We start from the raw sequence: 409 nt of genomic DNA, 5'->3' as shown, positions 1-409 counted from the left end.
GCCGGGGTCTCTTGCTGGCCGCGCGCTGTTGTCGGCGCTCGCGGCCCTTCGGCATCGCCCCTCCCCTTTCACTCTCCTCCCCACTTGGAGCGTTGGTACATTCCTGCCCGCCCCGTTTCCTCCCTCATCCCCCCCCAACCTCCCCTGCGACTCCCCGCCGTGGTCTGCTCCGGCCCGGCCCGGCGGCTGCACGGGAGAGCCCGCGGCAGGCAGGGAAGGGACGGGACTGGACTCGTTGCCCGCTGAAGCGCCGGCTCCTGCGGAGCGGACAGGAGAGCGGCTCCCCCGCCCCGGGCAGCACCATGAGGTGAGCGGGGGGGGCTGCGGCTGGCTGGGTCTTCACCCCCCCCGGACGTTGTGTGTGTGTGGTGGGGGTCGCTGTGGGGTCCCTGCATGGGGGAGGGGCGGG

General features: G+C 73.6%; 1 protein-coding gene across 10 annotated transcripts in view; it reads left to right on the top strand.

The window, feature by feature from the left end:
- Positions 1–189: 189 nt before the first annotated feature.
- Positions 190–409, top strand: part of ENAH (enabled homolog (Drosophila)) — a 258,824-nt gene continuing 258,604 nt past the window's right edge. For 5 of the 10 annotated variants that reach the window (XM_019516531.1, XM_019516530.1, XM_019516529.1 and 2 more), the window contains exon 1: positions 194–307. In XM_019516531.1, the coding sequence (XP_019372076.1) occupies positions 303–307 (5 nt within the window). In that variant the 5' untranslated portion in view covers positions 194–302. Of the gene's footprint in view, positions 308–409 lie in introns of all 10 variants that reach the window. The other 5 variants (XM_019516521.1, XM_019516524.1, XM_019516520.1 and 2 more) reach the window with 3 other exon arrangements.

The sequence above is a fragment of the Gavialis gangeticus genome, unplaced genomic scaffold, assembly GCF_001723915.1.
Source record: "Gavialis gangeticus isolate Ggan-Ray unplaced genomic scaffold, GavGan_comp1, whole genome shotgun sequence".
NCBI lineage: Eukaryota > Metazoa > Chordata > Crocodylia > Gavialidae > Gavialis > Gavialis gangeticus.
The sequence above is the reverse complement of the archived record's forward strand: the minus strand, read 5'-3'. Positions and strand labels throughout refer to the sequence as shown.